General features: G+C 43.1%; 1 protein-coding gene across 2 annotated transcripts; it reads right to left on the reverse strand.

The window, feature by feature from the left end:
* Nucleotides 1-179: 179 nt before the first annotated feature.
* zbtb7b (zinc finger and BTB domain containing 7B) lies at nt 180-19,803 on the reverse strand. 2 transcript variants are annotated; one of them, XM_020093009.2, is made up of 4 exons: nt 19,330-19,803; nt 17,047-17,151; nt 3,437-4,515; nt 180-3,325 (listed from the first exon to the last, which is right to left on the reverse strand). In XM_020093009.2, exons 3-4 carry the CDS (start codon nt 4,507-4,509, stop codon nt 2,692-2,694), a joined length of 1,707 nt encoding a protein of 568 aa, XP_019948568.2. In that variant the 5' UTR covers nt 4,510-4,515; nt 17,047-17,151; nt 19,330-19,803; the 3' UTR covers nt 180-2,691. The 2 variants fall into 2 exon arrangements, with proteins under 2 accessions (XP_019948568.2, XP_069393102.1); XM_069537001.1 differs by lacking the exons at nt 17,047-17,151; nt 19,330-19,803 and adding an exon at nt 5,943-6,424.
* Between the last annotated feature and the right edge of the window lie 950 nt (nt 19,804-20,753).

The following is a 20,753-nucleotide window of genomic DNA, read 5'->3' on the forward strand; positions in this document are numbered from 1 at the left end:
TAGACAACATTTTTTTTTCATTTGCTGCCCAACTTGACCGGGACTGTTATTTATTTAAAGGATAAATAAATAAGATAGCACGGTTTGTCTTCCAGAGACTAAAACTGTAACAAATATGTACATCACTATCTGTTTTAAAAAGAAAATACTTTTTTCAAACAACACATTCGACAAAAATGGCAAGCTTAGATATCTTTATTTCTTTTCTTTACAAGAACTGAAACATGGGAAAATGAATTCATAGCTCTGAGAAGGTTCCACTAAAAATTCAAAGACAAAAAAAATGTATCCCTGATAGCGGGGTCTCTGCTCATAACAGACCCCATGTCCCTTCACCGAAGCCAAGAAAACAAACAGCTCACACAGAAACACACACTTCACAGCTGGCATCAGTTAACCCTCATTCACTCACACTGCTCCGACTGGGAGCAGCAACACCCTCCACGAACAGGACCAACTGTCACACCTCCATTCCAGTAGGACTGGTTCCAGTAAGGCCAGCAGTTTACTTTCATTTGTCTGTCTTCACCTCTCGATAGGTTTGAATCACTGTTTTTTTCTTTAAATGTTCAATGATAAAATACAAAAATCACATCTTTTTGAAACTGCTGGCCTTACGCTTGCATGAAGAGTGTGAGTCGCCCTGTAGCACCAAACTATTTCTTCCCATTTTATAATTTTGTATAATCACTTAGTGCATTGCTCAAGATTTCCTGAGAATAGTTGCAGCACAAAAAAACCCAAAGGCAACTCCCAATATATTACATTTGACAATAACTGTACCAATATACAGGAGGAAGAGTATTCAATGTATGTGGGTTTCAAAGACGTCGGCCTATTGTCTATTTCAATCACAAATTTTAAATGGTATTGAGTGAGTTAATGGACTAGACAGAAAATCAGACAAAAAGGCTTGAAGCTCTCGAATCTCATAGTGCAAATTAACTGGAAATTAAAAATGGTTTACAACACAGCAAGGAGCGGATAGTGCACACAAGGCCAGACCGGATCAACTGCTACAGCAGGTTCTGGCTACATGGGTATCACAGGAATTGGAAATAAAAAGACAACAGCATGTCTTTCAGAAGCCATTAACGACTGCATTACACCCTGTAATGTACTGGTCCAGAGAAGCATAATGAAACTAAAAAGGTTTTTGGTCAAAGATAGACAAACACAAAATAATGGCCCCTTTAGACACAGCGGTGGCCGATCTATAAGAACTGCCATGCAATGATACAGTACTATACATGTTGATTCAACAACAGAAAAGCATGAAAACGTCAAACAGCAAAGTCATCGTGTGGTCCAGTTACAAATCAAAGGTTTTAACCCCCCCCCGCTCTTCTTTGCTCTGTTCCCTTCTCTCCCTACCCCGGAGGATGGAATGTGCCTGTGTTATTGCAGTACCTGACAGGGTTAAATGTGCAAAGAACGCATTTGAGGAAGAATCGCCAAAAGAAGACACGCAGCCCGTAAAAAAAGGCGTTTAGGTATATGGAGATGTTGAGCCAAAAATCTAGATTGCATTGCAGCTTCTTGTAAGACTTAGTCGAGTAAAGGGGTCGTGATCTGTTTCCAACCCTGGATCTGATCTCACGTAAGAGTTTCAGCAGAAGAGCCATAATAAATAACAATAAATAAATAAATACAGAAGACAGGGGGGAAGCCATCATTCATACCCTCACCTGGCTCCATTTTCTACTTTTTTTTTTCTCTCCAAACAAGATACCGAAAGGAGTGCATTAGAAGAATAAAAACCCCAGCCTCTGGGAAAAGAGGAATTGTCTTCAACATTTAATCAGCATCAACTCTTTGTCTCTTTTGGTCAAGCATTGAACACAGAGCTCTACAGCTCTGCAACGCTCACATATGGAAGCAGATTCTTTCTCATGGCGATCAAAACTGTTGGGCAGGATTTTTCTTTTCAAACCCAACATTGGCCACAAATCACTTCTCTCCTCTCCTGTTAACTTGATATCTAAGGAAAACAACATACAATCTTTGGTTCAAGCACCAAATCAAAGCAAAGATTCTACAATTAAAAAGAAAAGATTAAAACAACATTATTGCTTATAATGTGCAGGTTTGATTTAGGCTGCAGTTCCACTGATAACCACCAGAGGACAGTGAGCACACAAACCCATTGTTGAGATCTACTTGATATGCGTTCTGGATTGCACCTGAATCAATACATTATATTTGTAACTAAAATATACATCTTCAAATATCCCTCCAAGTTGCAGCTCTGGATTTTAGTTTGCATAGTGAAAAGCATCCCAGTAACCACACACACACACACACACACACACACACACACACACACACACACACACACACACACACACACACACACACACACACACACACACACACACGTCCAGCTAGAAAATCATAAAGAAACAGCTCAAACCTAATATACATAAAAATTAAACAGCAAACAAGGAATACAATTTAAAGGACAGATGAAATTAAATTCCAAATGCCAGAAGTGAAAAATTTTTTAAAATATCTCTGAAAACCCGTTTTCCATTATTTTCTTTAAATATCATATAGTTTTTAAAGCGCTCTCTATATGGGAGCAGCAGGTCATTAGTCCAGCCACCTGAGTGAGATTTAATTTTTTTTTTTTACTGTGGATGCTTTACCACACAGACACACAAACAAACACATACACACACTCTCCTTCGACTATTCCTCCTCCTCCTCCTCCACTTCCTCATCTCCGATTTCCTCCTCTACTTCATCTGCCCATTGATCGCGGAACGCAGACGGCGAGCGGGTTCCCCCTGGATCTTCGATCTCCGCCTCTCTGGCCCCTCGCAGCTCCAGCCCCCGCAGGAAGAGCTGAGGGTAGCCGGCCAGCCTGTGAGGCCCGAGCTGGGCCAGAGCCTGAAGGGCCAAACGCCCCCTCTCGACGTCGCTTGGAAACAGCAGTGGAGCGCCAGCAGTGGATCCACTCCCACCATCCAGGACAGTGTTGGGGAGAAACGCAGAGGAGTGGGCCTGTGAGGACAAAGCCTCAAGAGGGTTGGACTGCTCTCTCCGGCCCCCATCCCCTCTCCCATCCTCCATGAGCTCAGGACCACGCCTGGGCCGGCGTGTGCGCAGCTCCAGGCAGCTGTGTCCCTTGCGGTGACGTTGGAGGTGGTCCTCTCGGGCGAAGGCCTTGTGGCAGAGCGGGCATTCGAAGGGTCGTGCCCCACTGTGGAGGGACAGGTGGTTTTTGAGGTCGTACGAGTGTAGAAACCTGGCGGGGCAGTGGGGGCATGGGTAGGGGCGCTCGCCTGTGTGTTTTCTCATGTGGATCTTCAACTTATCATTCCTGAAGGAGAGAAAGATAGCAGGATGAAGGACAAAGAACAGAAGAATAAAGGAGTAAAACACGATAACAAATGAAAATGTATATTTTGTGCATATTAAGATTTTTCTCTACCGGGTGAAGCGAACTCCACAGGCAGAGCACTGGAAGGGTTTTTCTCCGGTGTGTGTCCTCATGTGTCGGGGCAATTTTCCTGCTCCATGGATGATCTTCTGACAGACAGGACACTGTTGGGGCGTCTGAGACTTCCTCTTCCTTCCCCCTCCCACTGCTGACGTTGCCGCTCCTCGCTCAGCTACAGATGTAGGCGTGGAAGTGCTTCCCATCAGCATACCGTCATCGCCAAAACCTTCCATGTCATCATTCTCTGACAACCTATCAATCGATCGAGGGTCAGGAGGAGGGTGGGCTATACGCGGGCGCTCATGCAGCCAGTGAAGTAACCCCCCGTTCATGGTGGCCCCCCTCCCTGGCTCTCTGATTGACCTGGGGTCTCCTCCATTTTGCCCTGATTTCGGGCACAGCTCCTCCTGTTCAGGGCTGGGAGGCTGGGTGGACGGGAACGAGCGGAGGCTGTCCGATGCAGGCGAAGGGTGAGAGATGGGAGAAGCAGGTGATGGGATCAAAACCGAGGAAGTAATGTGATGCAACCCAACTTTTTTCACTTTCTTTTTGTCGTTTTTTCTTCGGGAGCCTTTCTCCACACATCTTTCTCCCTCTGCCATCCTCTTGGGGGCTGTGTGTTGGGCTCTCTGCACCTCTGCCGTCTCCCCCTCTGCCTCCGCTGTCTCCCCCAGGATGTCTCTGCAGGCATCAGCCACACACTGGATGCCCAGGAGCTGAGCCCCTCGCAGCACATCTCTCATGCCAGAGCTCGGGATGGTCAGAGTAGCGGTGTAGGCGAACTCCAGCAGGGCGTCCAGGGCATCGGGTGCCACACAGTCCAGCTGGCAAATGCTGAAACCCCCTCCGCCCTCGCCGCCCCCCTCCTCTGTCCCGAACAGCCCACGGAAGTATAAACTGACGGCGGCCATGACAGAGCGGTGAGTTGGATAACGAGCCCCGCGGGAGGTCAGGGTGAGGTCACACAGGAGCCCTGTCCTCCTCTGGTCATTGAGGTGGGACAAGAGCTCATTGCTGTGCTCTGGGAAGGGGATCCCGATCAGACCGTCCTCTCCTGGAGACATTGCCACCTGCATGACAGAGATGAGATGAGGTGAGCAAAGGTTTGGTGCCTGAATCAAGTCAAACTCTGCTCTGATGTGGATGAAATCTGTTTTATTTTCTTAAAATAGGCATCATCATTATTCTATTGCTGCATTTTAGAGGAATAAGAGTTCACCCTTCAACCGAGCCAAACTTAAATATCCCAAAAGTAAATCTACAGTAGCGTGACTGGCTCAGAGAGTCCTCTTTCAATTGAGGGACTATTTAAACCAGGCTTAGCAACAAACTCTCTCCCCTTATCCTCCCCTTCTCATCCCCCCAGTATTTTCTCTCCTGATTGCTAAATCAGGAGGCTGCAACTTTGGCCAGGGAGACAGGGTCGATCGATGGCAGTGACGTGGAAGGGATGCAGGATTACACAATGCATTGTAGGTGTGGTAACCATGGGGCAGTAGGTTAATTCCTGCGTGAAACCTTTATAGCATTAGCTGTTTGATTAAAATAACTGGCGAAGAAAGAGAGGGACTGATGGAAGAGGAAGAAAAGAAAGACAAGAGGAAGGAAGTGACAGGTGAGAGTGGGTGAAAGCAGCAAGAGGGCGGGGGTGGGGGGGTACCAGTGAAAGAATGAGGAAGGAAAAAAAAAAAAAAAAGACAGCAAGAGAAGAATTACAACCTTTTGTGAAAACTGTATATGCCGGACACTTTTTAAAATGTTCTCAATTCTTTTTGTCATTTATTTGGTTTAAGGTTAAATGTCCTAATAGTCAAATGAGGACAATAACTTTAATTGTCTCTCTGATGTAACAAGGCCTGGTGGTAATAAGACCCAACAACTCCCTTCTTTGGCTCCCTGAGCTCACACCTCACCCTGTCCACAATATACCTGCTCAACATTATCTCCCACACACACACACACACACACACACACACACCTGAGTGGACCAGATTTTCCACAAACAACTCACCCTCCAGACCCCCCCCCCCCCTTCACAACCCTCCCATAGCAACTGGCAGCCCCCTGGCCGTCCAATAACAGTGTTTGCACGGTGCCCAGAGGGCTCTGCGCAGCCATGGCACATCCACCTGACTAACCTGCTCCAAAACACACCCTATTAAACACACACGCACATACACACAATACACGTGCACACACATTGCGTGCCAGTCTGCAGCTCCCCCCACCCACCATTGTACGATCTAATCTTTTGTGCGATGATCTTAACACTACCCTATTTATTTAAAAAAACACACACTCTTGCTCCACCCATACAACAACAACAAAGGTAGATTTAAAAGTAATTAAATACACTTTTTTTTTTAAATCAACACTTGTGTAGAACTTGCCAATGCTTTCATGAAGCTTAAATGTTTGATCTTTACCAACCACTCGAATCGATATCATACGCGGCCAAGAATGAGCTAATGCGAGGTTGAGTAAATGTTAATCCTACCTTCCCTGTCTTTATGGGCACGGGCACAGTCAGAAGTGAGCGCCTCATCGCATCCATCTTTTCGCTCTGTACACTAAGAGATTGTTCTCCCTTGCGTTCCTCTGTCTTTTGGAAACCACTTTTGTTTTTTTTTTGTACTTCCTTCAACCCTCAGAACTTAAAGGTCTGAACTCTCTGTCAGAAGTTGGGGTTAAGCGTTTATCCTTCGGGATGTCTGCCTCTCGCACATTCTGTCGCTCGCTGTTCTTCCTGTTGTATCAAAAGAGGGTGCACGGCGACAACGTCAGGTTCAGCGATACCCCTCCCCCCGGGTCGCCTACGCACCCCCCTCTCCAAAACCCAACGGCCCATTTTCCGAACAGTTTCCGATAAACACGATCTCTGCCTCTTCGACCTCTGCCTGTTCACAAAGCGGCATAACAGGTGGATGGTTGTTAGTGCATCTGGGGTCATGTCATGGTCGGACCGTGGATTATGCAGAATAAATAGTTTTCAAGCTTCAAACCATGAACATGAGTTGAGCGGGTCTGACAGACAGGAAACTGGCACATGCAACCAAGACAACTCAGAAATACCAATATTTTTTCAGTGGAGTCAGAAAATGTCAAAGTTGAAGAACTGTGTAAGAACCAAAATCATATTGGCATTATGAGTCATAGTACACCCTAGAACAAACATTGAGGTAGGTGCAATATGAGAGTTAAATGGAGTAACAGCGTACTACAGAGAAGCTGAAGTGCACAGAGCTCTTCCTTTGAAACTAACGTCACTGAATGCTTGTGATTAAATAACAGCACGGCCTCGACAACAGATATTTTTACTGTTATTATTCCAGCCAAAGTATTTTCATAAGCATTATCTCCTTTGTTTGAGGCAACAAGGACATTTGATGCAGCCACTGCTGATACAGAGATGAGCGGAAGTTAAGAGGCATGTGTTTGCGTTGTCTTCTGCACACACAGACACACACGTTTTTTTTCATTTACATCATACAAGAGCTGTAATGAGTCAACTGACAAATAGATCCCAGCAACTATTTTGATAATGGATTAATCCTTTAAGTTATTTTTAAGCAAAGATGCCAGATGCCGTCTGACTCTCAGTTTCTCTGAATATCTTTGGCTTTTTGGACAAAATATGACAAATGTAGACGTCACCTCAGTAGGTTGTGACAAGTACTTTTGACAAATGTCTGACATTTCAAACATTGAGTTCAAAAAAATAATATATAGATTCATCAATAAATACAATAACTTATTTGCATCGATACATCCTACACACACGTCCAATAATATCATCAGCATATGAAAAAACACTTTGCGGAAGAAGCATTATGGTTGAAACATTATCTGACTCCATAAATCTGTGCAGGACAAAGTTTAAAAGCATCACTTGACCTTGTATTTGTACAGTTTGTACCAATGTAAGTAGTCGTGATAAAAGATTAAAGTCTCATTGTTTGATAGCATCCATAGGAAAAAACAGGACCACTGCTAACAATCATGATGCATAAAAACAATATATCATCATGTTTCTGAAAAGCCGTAAGCCGTAAAGTCACAAAAACTTTAAAAAATAAAAAGTCTGATAAAAAGCAGTGCAGCACACATGCCATGTTCAATATCCGGCACGGGGGAGAGACAAAAAAAACACATCATGGGTGGTTGGTGGTTCAAGCACGTTATTTCAGGCATAAGCCTCTGAACGAAGACGTGTTCGGAAAATAATAAGATTGCAAAGAAGTTACAATGATTCCCATCAATTTTCTGTCTGTGTGTGAGTCACATAATACTGACACATCATGACGTGCACGCACACACATGCACACACACACACACACACGGTGTTCTTAAACCCCCTTCTCTTTGCTTCTGTTTTTTGTTGCTAACCAAGGACATGTCATCTGCATTAGTTGCTGAATCTTACAACACATTCTCAAAACAAAGAACCCAAAGGAAGATACAACAGATAAATTCAGGGCTCGCAGAAAAAATAGTTAGTTATGTAATGTTAGTTTACATCAACACTTAAACTATACAATACTTCAGAGATGGTGTCATTGTAAGTTTAATCATGTTAATTATAGTCCAGTGCGTTGTATTTAAATTACTCATATCCCTGTTTGTATTTAGATGTGTTGTTTGGTTTTATAAACCACTTCATGAAAAGTGTTTAGACTTTTAAAATCTTTTCACTTCTCACCTGAAGGAGGTTATGTTTTCACCTCTGTCAGTTTGTTGGTTGGTTTGTTTGATTGTGAACAAGGTTGCACAAAAACAACTGAATGGATATTCACAAAACCTGGTGAAAGTATTATGTGTGGGTCTAGAAAGAATCCATAAAATGTTTTGGTGCTGATCCAGGAATATATTGTCCTTTCTACAGTTCAGTTACACTTTATTTGGAAAGTCCACCTATAGAGTGTTTAAAGAGGAAAGCTTTGTATTCATTACACTCTGTATACAACTCACTAATCATTTATATACAAACGTTAGGCCAACAACTACTAAACCACTTAAAGAGTGAGAGTGACAGTTTGCCAAACAGCTGAATTGTTAAATCTATAAATACTCTGTAAACTATCTGGAGGTGGATGGTCCAAATCTAGTTTTGCCAACAGTTCTCTTATCTCGTTCTATGTTTTTTGTTCTCACCTCCCACTCTTCATGACGACGGTGGAGGAATTCACCTCCTCTGCAACTCGGCGGTTTCCTCATCCCTTACTTTCATTATGCGCACGCTCTTCCTCTCACTTAACAATCAAGATTTAATCATTCATTTAGCCATTTATTGATAATCTAATCAAGAGAGCTGCATGCCGTTGGACTAGGTTGTATGACATTTTAAAATAAAGCTGAAACCAAATGAACCGTGTGAAGACGAGAACACAGTGAGGATTCGTTTCTACTGAAGAGGAAATGGAAACTAAAATCCTCCGTTACTGTCCAGTACAAGTTCCATGAATTAGTTTGACTCCTAAAAAAAGACTATTTGTGAGCAGGCCAGGAAAGTGACAGCTGCAGGACTGACCAAACCTGCACAACAAAGATTTATTCTCCTTCCTGAAAGCAGGTTATGGTATCCATCCAACGTCTGTATCACAGAATCCCACTGCACACACTGAGAGCATGTGACGACTGGAACCAGAGCTGTTAGTATTATTTTTATGGCTCTCATTTTCCGTTAAAGGCTGTAAGTTTTCCCAGTCCACCTCAATTATATCAGGCTCCAGTGCTAAGGGGGAAAATATGACTTTATACTGTTCACAGAAAAGTGTGGCTGAGAGGGAGAAAGAGAAATGCTTTTATGAATTCTGATGTCAGATATTTTCCAAAGTGCCTGTACGTGTGTGTGTGTGTGTGTATGTTAGTTAATGTGAGCATGTATTTGTTGTTTCTAATACATAAACAAAGTCAGAAATTAAAATTAAATGGGAAAGGTAGGAAATTAATTTTAAAGTAGACTTTTTTCTTTTTTTTTTACATGTTTTTGTATATATATATTATTGTATAAATTATATTTATATAATGGCCCATTTGGGACAATTCTCTAAACTGGTGACAACTCATAATATACTTTTAACAATAAAATGCTCAGAAATAAGGAGCAGATGTCTTTTTCTGTACAGTAAATGCAAAACACACACACACACACACCTACACACACGTTTCATTCAGATAAAATCCCGTACTTGAGTTGATATTCATAACTGAAGCATAACAAATGTTGAGGCTGAACAAACAACAACAAAGCAGACAGACTTATGGAAAATAAGTTTCAAGTTCGTACCGTTTCTCCTCCACACACTCGTCTTCCTTTCACTACTCCTCTTCTCTGTGACAGATGAGTTTTAAAGGTTAAGAAAGACAAGGATGTCACCCCTCTCTTTTTACGCACTTATTTTGGGGGTAGTGAGGGGAGTGTGATGCTACGATGCATTTGCTGAGGGAGAGAAGAGGAGGAGGAAGCAGGGGGGATGAGAGGAGATGAGAGTACACACACTACAAACGGACATCTGCCAAACCAAGTGCTGCTTTCAGCCCAGCAGAGCACTCTCACAGGACCATCTGAGTGCAAACACCTTCACAATGATTACTATGGTCAAAACTACACACAAATCCCGGGTACACACTGAGTGAACAAGTCTTCTAATAACATGTCTCATCTCCTTTGGGCAGCGAAACACAAGCTCCAGCGGCTCTACGTCCCAACAGTTCCCTTCAGACTCAACATTTGCATCCCACCACCAGATATAAAAACAGATGCGACCAGGGAAAATTTGAATCAGCATTTGAATTTGTCAAAGACAAGACTTGAGACATCATCATGATAATTAGAACAACTGCACTCTGCCAACTCTGGACTGAAGAGGACTTTAAAAACAAAGAGAGAACAGTTCAGCTGGTGTTACTCAGCAGAAGTCTTTTATTTAAGGAAGCCCCAGCAACCATGTCCTGCTCTGTCCTTACTGTAACTGGGCCGTTATGGTGTGTGTGTGTGTGTGTGTAAGTGTCTGTGCATGTGTTGGTGTGTACGCTTGCGCACACTGTGGTCTTAGTTCCTAGAACACATTACATTATTCATTTGGCTGGCAGAGCGGAGGCCCTTATCCCCTCGCCCTCCCACACCACAGCGAGCTATAAGAGCAGCCCGTTCGCATGCCAGACCTGAACACCAGCGTGAATCTGCTGCAGGATTATCAGCTTATCAACGCATGGGACATGAGACATTTGGGTGCACATGCATGAGCTGGCACATCATTTTCTTTACCATAAAATAATGTAAAGAAAATGTATCTTTCCTTTTTTTTTTTATCTTTATATAGCTTACATATGCATATAAGGACTAGGCATCACTGACAACATCACACATGTCAGAAACTCACTGTTCAGGATATTATTTGCCATTTTACTTTGTAGAATAAAATAGAATATTATTGCAGCCTTTAATAAAAGGAAAACACAAAATACATTATATTCAGTCCTGTGTTCCAACATTTATATTGAGTATATTCTTTATTTTGACCTTTGTCTTTAGTTTATTTAACAGAGATACTCTTTTTACTTTCTCAGTAAAAGGAGCGTCACTGTTCCCATGATGACCTGTTGATCACAGAGGTAAAAATAAAAGTTGTTTTATTTTACTTTTAGATCATTATTATTTAAAAAAAAGTTTATTGTAGAACTTAAAGCAAATTCTTCTTTCCAGGTTTTAATATGAAGAACCCTACGATAATCACTCAGAAATTGGTTATACAAAATAATACCAAAAATGAATTCCCTATAGCCAAATGACAAAAATATAATTTTTTTGCTTTTTTAACTTCCTGAAATGAGTGTAATGTATAATATGTCTGCTGTGTTTGCCACAGAGAGCAGGAGCAGGAAAATGAATCAATCTGAGGTTGGAAAGAGGAAAACGCACTGAGATTTAAGATGAGACAACAAAAGGAACATGAGGGAGGTATGTTTTCTAAAAACACACATGTTCTTAGAAATCACACAAGAAACAGGGGGCATGGGGGAGGAAACACATGAGAGAGTCAGAGTGTGTGCGAGTGAGTGAGTGAATGGGGTGTGGGTGTAGAGATACTCTGGAAGATAAAGCACTGAGGAGGGGAGGTGAAGACAGGAAAATCTAGACCCAGCCTGAAACAATCTGTGTTAGCGAGGAGACATGAAACAAGAGTCGAGAGAGTTGTGTTACAGGAGGGGAGAGGAAGGGGGGAGACAGAAGGAGAGAGGAGGGAGAGGAGCCGTGACATAACGACTGGGAGATAAACGGAGCGATCAAGCAAGAGGTTAACACATGCACGCAGCCACAGGAAGTAGCAAGAGTCCTTGCAGGTGTGCATGTGTGTGTGTGTGCGTGCATGCAGATGTCTGTGGTAGAAGCCACCTCTATCATTAGCATCACCAAAAGGGAGTTTCAGTGTAAGATGGAGAACACACACAGACGTGAGAGAGAAGGCATGCTGACGGAGTGGTTTCACACTTTACTCTCCCTCTCTCCAAGCTCCTTATCTGGTCAGCACTTTCTACCCCCAACACTCTTCAACTGTGCATGTGCATGTGACAGTGTTAACGCTGGAGTGACAAGGTGCGTGGGCGTAGAATCACATACTGCACTCTGCATCAATTAATACAGCAGAGGAGGAAAGAAACTTTATTTTTGTGCGCATGGATTTTATGATGTTTCTACATCTAACGAGCTCGTTGGAGTTAGTAAAGATGTATACAGGTACGACAGTGGATGACACAAAAAGTTTCATTGCAGTGAAGCACATTGTAATTTGTCAGCATTGTTGAAACTCAGCGGGGATGTTTTAACATGTCGCGCTGTGGTGCAAACAAATGGAAGTGTGTAGGTGTCATTGTGGAGCAGAGCACCAAGCGCAGTTGCTTAGGACTCAGCCGACCTCCAGTTTGCTGCATCAACGTTGAAATCCACCAAATGAATCATTTTCACATTAACTTCTGCATGTTGTACATTAGAGATTATTTATAGTAGGTACAGTAGGATGTTCATTAACAATTTTGAAGTCATTTCAGTGAGGCAGAGGTAACTTTCAGATGCCTTCAAGATCTGTGCGAAGATGCCAATGATAGTGTTGCAAAATTATATTTTGTTGAAGCTATGAAATGAAGAGGAAAATTTAGTTTCACTGTTTATTTATAAATTGTTATTTACGTGTGTATGGTGATATTATATGGACAGTATTTCATTTGTATTTGCATCATGAAAAAGCATAAATTACTATATATTGTTATTTTGTATATTCTGTCTGGCACCTTTAAATTTAGTTTTGTTGGGATTGTAAATAAAGTTTGATCAATAAACTAATAAACATAAAAATGAAATAACTTTTTTCAAACCTTTACAAATACTATACAAGCTTGTATATGTGTAAGTGTTTGTTTGTGTGTGTGTGTGTGTGTGTGTGTGTGTGTGTGTGTGTGTGTGTGTGTATTTATTGTCTTCTTATTCAACAAAGTCAGACAAACACTTATCAGCACATAAGAACACCACAACCTGGGGACCGACAAAACTGTGGACACATAATTGGTGCATGTGTGTGTGTTGATTACACCGAGTTTCCACATCACTGGGAGGGTCTCAACAACTGGTGTCCTCCTACATAACTGACCTCCTATTTCAGAGGAAGACATTGCAAAAGCGCTGGACACACACACACACACACACACACACACACACACACACACACACAGACAGACGGTGCAAAATGAACTGATCCTGATCAGTTTCCTCTTCCTGTGCTCTGTAAAGATGGTCGACCAATAGAACAGATAGAGAGATAAATGGAAGACAAACTGAAACATAGAAAACAAGCACAATAAAATGAACAAAGAATCTGCTGTTGTAGCGGTGACAGAGAAAACGATAAGGGGAGGAGATGAGTGGAAGATGTGTCACCTTTTTGATAAATCATGACAATGAGACAGGGAGGGGAGGACGCTCGTTTTACTGGAACTACAATCCATCAATTATATCAGAAGTTCAGAGTAACTTCAGTGGAGACTTGTGGTCCTGCACCCACGGCTGTGGTGTCAAAAACATCTGGAACCAGACAAGTGTGTGAGCACAACGACAGACAAGGTTAAAATAACTCTTGGAAGATTTTTTTTCTCTTTCACTGTGAATGATGAAAGGCCAATGAGCAATTCTTTAAGGGGGAGAGGAGGAACTTACTGATGAGAAAAAAAGTGTTTTATGTAGAGGATTTAGAATATGATGTTTATGATGTGTCATGTGTCCTTCTGCAACAAAAATCATGATTGTTTTCTTAAATATGAACAAAGCAGCTTGTTTTTCCAAAGGGATGGTTTGCAGCCTTTAGGAATAAAGGCCTCCATTTGCAGCAGGACTTCCCCTGTTACCAGCACATGTGTAAAGGGGTTGGTTTCAGCATCGCTGACTCCTGCTGCCTGCTTCTGTTTGGGTGTTTGCTCTCACTTTCCCTGAAGAGTTGTCTCACTGTACCTATTTATGATAACCGCCCGCTCAATATGTACAGAAACAATTGTAGTGTTTCTAGAAGAGCTGAATCATGATCACTTTTTCTGCCTGTAGAGTTTTCTCAAGACCTTTTTTTCTTCTATGAGTCTTTACAAGAAGAAGAAGAGGAAAAAGAGTCATGGACCCCTGCTGACTGGTAAATGCTTGGTGGCGTGGGCTGCAGGCTGCTGGTGGTCGAGAGTGAGGGAGGGCTGTCAAATGTGACAGAATCTCATGACCGAAAAGAGGAAATGGCAGATACATAACTTCCCCTATTGACACAGATGAAGTGGGGGCAAGAAATAACTGTAGTGGAGGCAGCCTGGATTACGGACACTATGTAGTCACCCCAGTGCCTCAATGTGGAGAAACATCCACCTTATATGGTGAAAAATGCTGCATTTGCTGGAGGTCAAAGGCTAACGTGATGCTAAAGGCTAACGTCATGCCTTATAAAGTAAAGGAGACTCTGTCATAAAACCTAGTTACCAATTACAAGTTTACAAGTTTACAAGAGCAAATGTATTTTAAATAAAACATTGCATGAATGCAAGAGTTATTTCTCCATATTTGTTTAAATAAGCCGCAAATTAAAATAAAATAATCGTAATCGATGTTGCACCTGAGAAAATGGGTGAGACACCCTCTATTTTTAAGGGGCAAAGAGAGAAACCTTTACTTCTTTCAACTCCCACCTTTTCTCTCTTTCTCTCTCCCCACCATCCTCCTACTCAGTCACTTTGTATGAAACTGAAAGACCAGTGTCTGAAAAGGGGGAATTTATAAGGGCTTACATGCCCCGATTAAAGCATTTCCTGGAACGGTGTGCGTGTATGTCTATATGTGTGTGTGTGTGTTTGTGTGTTCCTCATCTGACAGACCACTCAATGTCACTTCCCCCCAACCCACCAGTTTAGGGACACACTCATGCAAAAGCCACAGTCACATGATTCATCATACCTACTTGCACACTGTAATCATTCACACTAACACACAACAACTAACACGCAAGTTAAAAGTTAAGACTTTTGAGGCCATAATGAGTGAAACTTAAGGTTTATGTCAAGTACGACAGATATGGAGGAATATCAGAGTCTCAGAATTACTTACACTTCCTCATAATTAAAGATAGGGTGAAGAAGTGGTAGAGAATTACCCTCATCCATAATCCACACCAAGTCGACTGTGATCAATTGTGACCAGGGTGTTTGTAGATTTATCAGTTCCATATTGGTCTTTAAAAGAAAAATGTGATTTTCTCAATATATAAACTGCCCATGTCAACTCAATAAAAGAGGACGACAATGCAAAGCTCTTTAATTTTATCACAGTACGCTAATATTTGTATTAAAACAAAATAAATGTTTTAAAGTGCGACAGAAGTAGCATTAAATGAACAATAACATCTTTAAGACCTACCTGAACACATCTAATCCCTAGTGTGTATAATTTTAATTTATTTTAAATATTTTTTTAATGGCTAAAGTTCTAAATATGTAAAAATACAGGAAGGACATTTTCTAGTTGCTTCTGGCGATGATCAGCATCAGATTAAGAATAAAGGAGTAAATGCAGGTTTGTGTTTTAGAGCTGGAACCTTTATTGATTTCATGAATTTATCATTATCATATCATATCAAGACAGACATTTTTAAGATGTGTTTCATTACTGATCATTTGAAAGATCAAATAACACAAACATGTATTGCTATGTTGTCCACTTTTTTCCAGGTGTATTGTAATTGCAGGTTTTTAAATTAAGATAGTGTTTGCCTGAAGCTGATTGTAATGTGTCCTTTTGCTGTGTCATTTAGTCCGTACTGTTGTACTTCTGTCAATCAGGCCTCAGAGCTTCACAAAGGCTTTGTGCTTATTATCCAATATAATAAAAACCTATAAATAACCTTGGCCCGTTTTAAACACATGCGTTTATTTTTGGAATCATTCCTGAGTCGTCTTTAAAAAAGCCGATAGTAGTTATGGAACGTCTGCAGTCATCAAACCACAGAGGAGTTAACTTCCAGGTTGCCTATAAAATATTTAAATGTTTGACCACTTTATTCGGCTCATATTGTTTTTCCAAGGACAAGAAATGTTTTCAAGAAGCCCCGCCCCTGTAAAAGGTTCCCCTCAGACCCTTCATACACGTCAGTGAGGTTTGACCCCCAACAACATCATATTTGTAGTGTTTAACTAAAACGAAATTAGTCAGGCTTCGTTTACAGTTTATCTACTAGTTTATTAGGATTTCTCAGACGTAGGGTGGACTGAGCCTGATGAATGGACCCCACTGATCTCAGTCTGTATATTTCTGTGTAACCTAACATATAGCTCTCAGCCAAAAGGTTTATGACAAACAAAAAAATTTGAATTCCAACTTTTAAAACAGCATCACACAAATTGTTATCTTCCTCCGACCTTCCTTGTTGGCTCCCAAGTCCAATTTGGGCTCTTTACCAAAAGCATCTTAAACGCGTCAGTATAATTCAAACTTCAAGTGTTTGTCAAATCCTTAAAAAGCTTCTAAAATCCCTTCAGCCACACTTTTCTGATGTCAGTATTAAAAAGGCTAGAGCCAAGAATTTCTGTAACTTTCCAAAAACTGGCAATCACACCTAACTCATGCAGTTTCTAACCAGTCGTCTTCTTCTAAACCATTATTCACTCTAATGTTTCCATCACTTCTCATGTGCACAAATGTGTCCAACAGTGTCCGACTGTTGTCCTCATTTGTCTCTACGATGGCAGACATTCTGCCACACCTTTAAATGTGGCCATGTTAAGGTGCCATAACTCGTACAGTTTGGCGCTTGGTGCGTGTTCAAATAGCTTTGGAAAACCGCCTCCCACCACGCCTTTCCAAAATCCCCATCAGACATTCACAATAAATGTCACGCCGTGACCTGCCACATGTGGAGCTTGAAATTCACGCTCAACTTTGTTAATGTTGTTTATAGCATACTGAATCCTTAAGAGGCGGTGCTTACCAAAATGGATGACAGTATAAATAAAAGCGTGCTGGAAAAGGTGAGGGATTGATCCTGACATTTGTGTTGGAATATTAATTGTGTATTGTGTTAGATTCCTACCTCCTGTCCATAAACCCAGAAGAAGTTGGGTGCCTGCTTTCTGTGTCTCCCGCTCTCCCCCTCCTCTTTGGTTCTTTTGCTCTGAGGTCAGCGGAGGTCACACACCTGAGAGAAAACACAAGGAGGCATTTCAAAAATGTATTTTATTTACCAAAAAACACACATTTTATTCAAGTCAAGTGTGTAACATTGCTTTTATAATCATTTTTCATACCCAAACATTGTCTGAGGAGAGAACTGTGAAACAATACATAATGCTCCTTGTGGTAAGTATTATTACATTTTAAAACTTCAGCAGGAACTTCTAACCACAATCAGAGGCAGTTCAAGGACAAGAAGATGAAATAAATACAGGTTTGTGGTGGTTTTAAAGCTGGAATCTATATTTGAATACTAAATATTACATTATTATATTCATCTGTACACCAGGGGATAGGTAGTTCGGTTGTTGGAGATGCAGTCTAGCTGACAACACAAGTGAGATCTGCCTTCAGTAAATGTTCACATTAAAGACCTTTTTAATGATTTGTTTCAAAGAGCAAAATCGTCTCAGTGAGTCAATGATTCGTTGTAAAAAAGGAAAGGAGAGGGTGGAAGAGTGGGGGTTTTGTAAAAGAACAGAAAAAAAGAGAGGCTCGGATAGAGACCGACCGCTTCCTAATTTCACTTCTGATGAAAAGAAGTTCTCTAACAGACAGTAGGGTTGAGAAAGCAAGCAAGCACACACTCACGGACACACACACACCTCGCGAGATAATATATGATCACTACCATGTTGAACAGATGTGATGGCATGTGAATTGTTCATGAATTCCAAATATAAGTAAAAATATCCACACGTCTGCAGATTCAGATCAAACATGCATAGCCCATGATGAAGTGTCAGAGGGGATAAGAGAGGGAAGATCAGCAGTACGAACAAGGCAGGCCTGTAAAGAAAGCAGGGCAGGGTGGAGGGGTCATGTCAGGACAGCATGAACAGGGGATAAAGCACAGATGTCTAATTATGTTGCAGACAAAGTTAGGCCAAACAGAGCTGCCATTAAGAATTTAGTTCAAAACCCTGACGGCTCTTCTGCATGTGGGGAAACCATCCCAGGACACGAGAGCGTTGGGAATGTCCACTCACATGATGGTGGTGTATGTAGTGGGAATAAGAGACTGAAACAAAAACAGAAATCTAAAGGGATTCAAGGGGACTTTTACTCCCTTCAGTCGAAGCTTGAGGTGAGAGACGAAGTGTCAGCCTCCCACTCCAGACCTGAGAGGTGAGGCAGAAAAACAAACACACACACAAAATACTTTGACAACACCTGAGCCTAGAAGGCATAAAGGCATTAATTACCTGCATGGACACCTAAATATTTAACCGAAAAGGCTGTGCCTAAGACAGGGAAACCAAACTCAAGCCAGTAGAGCTTGTTAGGCCGGTCTGTCAGAGGGGCGAGTCAGCTACACAAAGACACACACACACACACACACACACACACACACACACACACACACACACACACACACACAAGCCCACTGTCACACTCACACACACATTAAAACACGCACGCACACACAGCAAGGCAGAGGCCTTAACCTAACATTACAGCCTGAGCACGTCCCAGTGCAACATGGGATAGTGGCAGGATTAAAATAAAACACTGGGTGCGCCGTGGGGAGGATGATGATGATGGTGGTGATGATGATGATGATGATGATTAACAGACCACTGAGGAGGTCGTTTGGGCTGCAAGAGGCTAAAAGTCTAACATGCACCGCGCTGCGTGCCTGTGAGCTGAGCGGGGAGAGAGAGGCGGGTCATGTGCGTGAGAGCAGGTGAGTTTTGGATGTCAGCCGGTGTTCTCGGCTATAATTAGCAGGCGAGGCTCCAGAAACGTACCCGCCGACCCTTGCTGCTGCCGCTGCTCCCCTCCCCGCTCACCTGGCCGCTGCGCACGGACGCATAGTGTGTCCAACACCGCAGCTGCAGGCACCTGCTTCCAAAAAAAAAAAGCTGCAGCCAATGTTCCATAAAAACAACTAAAACCCAAGGCGCGCCGTGGTTTTATTATAAAGGGTGAATAAACGTCGACGGGAGTTACCGAATACCCGTGACGTGGAGGAGTCCTCCCGTGACCCCGATCAGAACCGGGAGGGAGGGGGTGAGGGAAGGAGGGAGGAAGGAGGCTATAGACTGAGGGACCAGCCGGTGCTGTCATGGCAAACAGACGTGTCACCTAAATCACATGCAACCCTATGGATGCGTTCGGAGCAGCCAGGTGAAGCAGTTACCTGAGCGCCGCTGCGGAGCGACACCTGTCCTGACGCGTCGCCTCCCACCTGAGCGACCTCCACACTTCCTGGATCGCTCCGTCCCACCCTGCACTCACTTCTTCTCCTTCTTTGACTTTTTTAAATCCTTCTGTTTGTTTCTTCTCCCTCCGTCCTCAGCGCGACACACCTGAGCTTCTTCTCCAAACCGTGCGTCAGCGTTTTTCTCCCGCTGCTCCTCTGTTGGTGCAGCCACTCTTCCCCGCAGACCTGCCCCGGCTCTTCGCGCTGCTCTAACCCCCCTGTCTGCCGCCTACCGCTGGCCCACTCCGACTCCCAGCTCCTCCTTTCTGAGAACCAGGAAGCGGCTTGCCCTACTTACACCCACTCGCGGATTGGCTCTGGCAGGGCTGGGGAAGAAGACCGCCGGGGTGGGCAGGGCACAGGGAGGGATGCTGGGGGTCCGGCTCCGGTGCGATAGGCCGGCGCCGGTGTCTGTCGCGGGGCTGGGCGGCCGGAGGGAGGAGAGAGGTGGGGTGGGCAGGTTCGGAGACCCCGCTCCTCCCACCTCTCGTCCCCGCGGGCATCGCAGCCGCGCAACCGTGGGCAGAGTACCGGGCGCAGGGCAGCGAAAGCGGATTGAAGGGATCTCTTCCATGATGCTTATCTGAAAGTATTTTAAATCAATATAATAGACTTAGCGACCCCCACCCCCTCTCCTCTCCTTACATTACTCAGCACATTTCCCTTAACAGTCGTCTGGAGGTGACCACGGGGGCAGAGAGGTCAGCTGCACACAGTGATCCAAGTTGGAGCCTGTTGTAATAAATGAACCCGGTGGAGGATGTCCAGCGTGAGGACAGAAGAGGGCAACATCAGAACAACAGGGAGTTTTTTATGATGACTGACACAAGATGAAAAACACACACATGGCCTTTAAACACACACACACACACACACACACACACACACACACACACACACACACACACACACACACACACACAGACACAGACACACAAGGGCCCTGTGAGCATTTTGTTCCAGAGAGAGGGAGAAATGAGGTGTGTGTCGTTTTGTGTCACAAGCACAGACTCTAAACAGCAGCTTCATTACATGAATCCTGTTTGAAGTGGTTCTGGGGCTGGGAATCACCTCGCTCTGTCAAACTCTTGAGTCTCAACCTCCCCAAAATGCAGCTCCTAGAGTGCGTCTCATAGTGGGTTTGAAGAAAAGGAGCAGGAAGTCTATATATAATTTTGCGGTGAGCTCAGGCAGCCCACCTACCACCCCCCTAAACCTTAAATCTGTGCTCGTTCTGTGGTTAAGCTGCCAGAGAATTGTATTTTTTTTAAGCAATGTTTCAGTCTCCAACCTGGAGGTCAAGACCTTTTAACAAGAAATCAGTTGTAATCGTTGGTTGAAGGATCCATGTTGCTAAACTA

This window comes from Paralichthys olivaceus, chromosome 13 (assembly GCF_024713975.1).
Source record: "Paralichthys olivaceus isolate ysfri-2021 chromosome 13, ASM2471397v2, whole genome shotgun sequence".
Classification (NCBI taxonomy): domain Eukaryota; kingdom Metazoa; phylum Chordata; class Actinopteri; order Pleuronectiformes; family Paralichthyidae; genus Paralichthys; species Paralichthys olivaceus.